Source organism: Pteropus vampyrus, unplaced genomic scaffold (genome assembly GCF_000151845.1).
Source record: "Pteropus vampyrus isolate Shadow unplaced genomic scaffold, Pvam_2.0 Scaffold23, whole genome shotgun sequence".
Taxonomy (NCBI): Eukaryota; Metazoa; Chordata; class Mammalia; order Chiroptera; family Pteropodidae; genus Pteropus; species Pteropus vampyrus.
In genome coordinates, this window is record NW_011888804.1 from 3,173,104 (window position 1) to 3,175,459 (window position 2,356).

At 52.1% G+C, this 2,356-nt stretch overlaps 1 protein-coding gene across 1 annotated transcript in view; it reads right to left on the reverse strand.

Moving 5' to 3' along the window:
- The window catches only part of HECTD4 (HECT domain E3 ubiquitin protein ligase 4), a 169,583-nt gene that overhangs the window by 24,414 nt on the left and 142,813 nt on the right, over positions 1 to 2,356 (reverse strand). Inside the window, exons 57-59 of the mRNA XM_011356054.2 lie at positions 1,884 to 2,108; positions 1,476 to 1,606; positions 973 to 1,178 (exon numbers count right to left, since the gene is read on the reverse strand). Of these exons, the coding sequence (XP_011354356.1) occupies positions 973 to 1,178; positions 1,476 to 1,606; positions 1,884 to 2,108 (562 nt within the window). The remainder of the gene's footprint in view (positions 1 to 972; positions 1,179 to 1,475; positions 1,607 to 1,883; positions 2,109 to 2,356) is intronic.

A 2,356-nucleotide genomic window follows, 5' to 3' on the forward strand; every position in this document is an offset into this window, starting at 1 on the left:
ACCGGTCAGACATAAACCAGGCTTCAGGGGTCAAGTCGGGGGGAACCACTGCTGACTGGTCTGTACTTTGGGGTGAACGTTTACATGCTGGTAACTGGGGAATGATAGAGATTTTCCGTGTTTAATACAGAGTTTCGAAAACAGCTAGTATAGGCAAAATACTACGAAAAAATGGACCCCAATAAAAAGAGATGATCAAATTGTTTAGTAATGACCAAATCATTTCAGAAATGTCCAATCATCTCATTCCCTAAAGATGTAATGTCCCTTGGACTGGGCCCACGGAGAAGCCAAGACCCATGTATCTTACAATTGCCTTTAGCAACTGTGTCTGTCTTTTCTTGTCGAATGTACCCAGGGATTCTAAGACAAGGTTTTCCTCTCCTCTGCGTGTTTACTTAGCCAGCTGGTGCGGTACCTGAAGCGGACAGTCAGCAACAGCTTCACGATTTAGAAATGGAGTCCTGATCTAAACTAAGTCCAGGGAGGTTTAACAAAAGATGCCGGAGAGACGAGACCATCCGGGCTTCCTGGCCTGGCCTCAGGGCTGTTTACCACTTAGATGGGGGAGATAGGCTCATGGGAGGCCCACGCCCCAGGGAGCCGCATCACACCCGAGAAGCTGGTTTTAATGAGGACTTGAGGAAAGGCAGCTTGGATTATCAGCGCTAAATGACGAGACTGCTCTGTTTGGGTCAACCTAAATTGCAGGTGTCCCCACACACACTGTGGAAGGACAAGAAATCCCCACTGGGGTCTGGGAAGCACCTGCCAGGCCTCATCTAGGCAGGACACAAGCTCTTTTCATCCACTTCGTCTAAAATCCGCCGCCCCAAGCAGCCCCATTCTTTACCCATGGGAAACTGGACCACAGCAAGGTACAAGGTACAAAACCCTTTCTATTGTTGAAAAGAAGGAAAGCAAAGGATGACTTCGAGCTGTTCTTATTACCATGAGCTAATCAGGATTTACCCAGTTTGATGTGGACCTTGTCTGTGGAGAGGATCACGGAAGGGTACTGGTTGGTGGTGGGAGGCGGCGTGAGCCCGGTGTTGGCCGGAGACGCGTCCCGCGGGTAGCAGACGGCCTCGATGAGGTTTAGCTGGCCATTCCGCTTCACTTTGTGGCCGAGCCCGTACACGAGCACTCGCGCCCATGGCGCCTTGTACAGGGAGGAGCTGAGGAGGAGGGACGGGTGTGAGGAGAGTCCACCACGATCGCCAGGGGGAGTCAACAGATGCTTCGTCAGGAGGCGGGTGAGAACTGGGCATGCCTAAGTCACCCCCGCCACATTTCAGAAGGTCATTCTTTACAAAGACTGATTTCCAAAATAGGGAGATACGGGAAGAACTGTAAATTATTTTCAAATATAGTAAGCATTAAAGAAAAAAAAATTTGAGTTTTTCTTCCGTCAGTTTCACCAGAATCCACTTTGCTTTTCTCTCCCCAACACCACCACCCTCTGGGCGACTTACTCTTTGCGAAATCCAGACTGACTTTCTTTGCAAGACACAACGACGAAAGCCGCCCCAGGGAAGTTAACGTCCAGGTTGACCTTGGACTCGGAAATGGGAAACTCTTCGGAGGGGAACTGCTCTGGTGCTGTCTGCAGAGACATGAACAGGGAAAGCCACAGGCTCAGCTCAGGGGCGCACTTCACCTTCCCAGATCCCGGTCAAGGACACAGCCGAGGCACACGCTGTCAGGGCTCGGGGGACAAGAAAGCGCTCCAGAGGAAGGACAGTATGATGGGACAGGGCAGAAGAGCATCGCAAAGGAGACCAACGCAGAGGAAGAAAGACTGTCATTTTTAGCAAGCCCGAAAGCCACCTGATTGAAAACTGGATTCCCAGTTGAGGGCCACTCGGGCTCCAGCCTTTTACCTGCAGGAAAGAGCAGATCTGCTTCGTCAGCTCCAGAAGGCTCTCCTCGCCCTGGTGCAGCGTCCGTGTGATGGCCACGCCGAGCCACTCTCTCAGCGTCCGGGAGCCGCCCTGGTAGAAGAGGTCTGTGGCCGAGCAGGTCTGAGAACGGACGCAGTGCTGCAGGGACTGCGCCAGCAGGATGGAGCTGGAGCTGATGGTGCCGTCTGGGGACAGGAAGGGACCCTAAGTTAACAGAACCACAGCGGCTAAGGGCGGAGGGAGCCGAAGTAACTGTGAACAGACTGTCCGGACGACCTGGATGGCCTCGCTTGGACATAATGTCTGGGATAAGAGACGTCATCACAGTCAGATGCCAGGCTGGGAGGGATTCGGGGGATCAGTGGTCTTGGAATTTTGTTTTCTTTTAAGCAGCCAAACTATTTCCTAAAATAAAACCTTATGGAAGCCGAAGCAGAAGTGGAGCTGCTTGG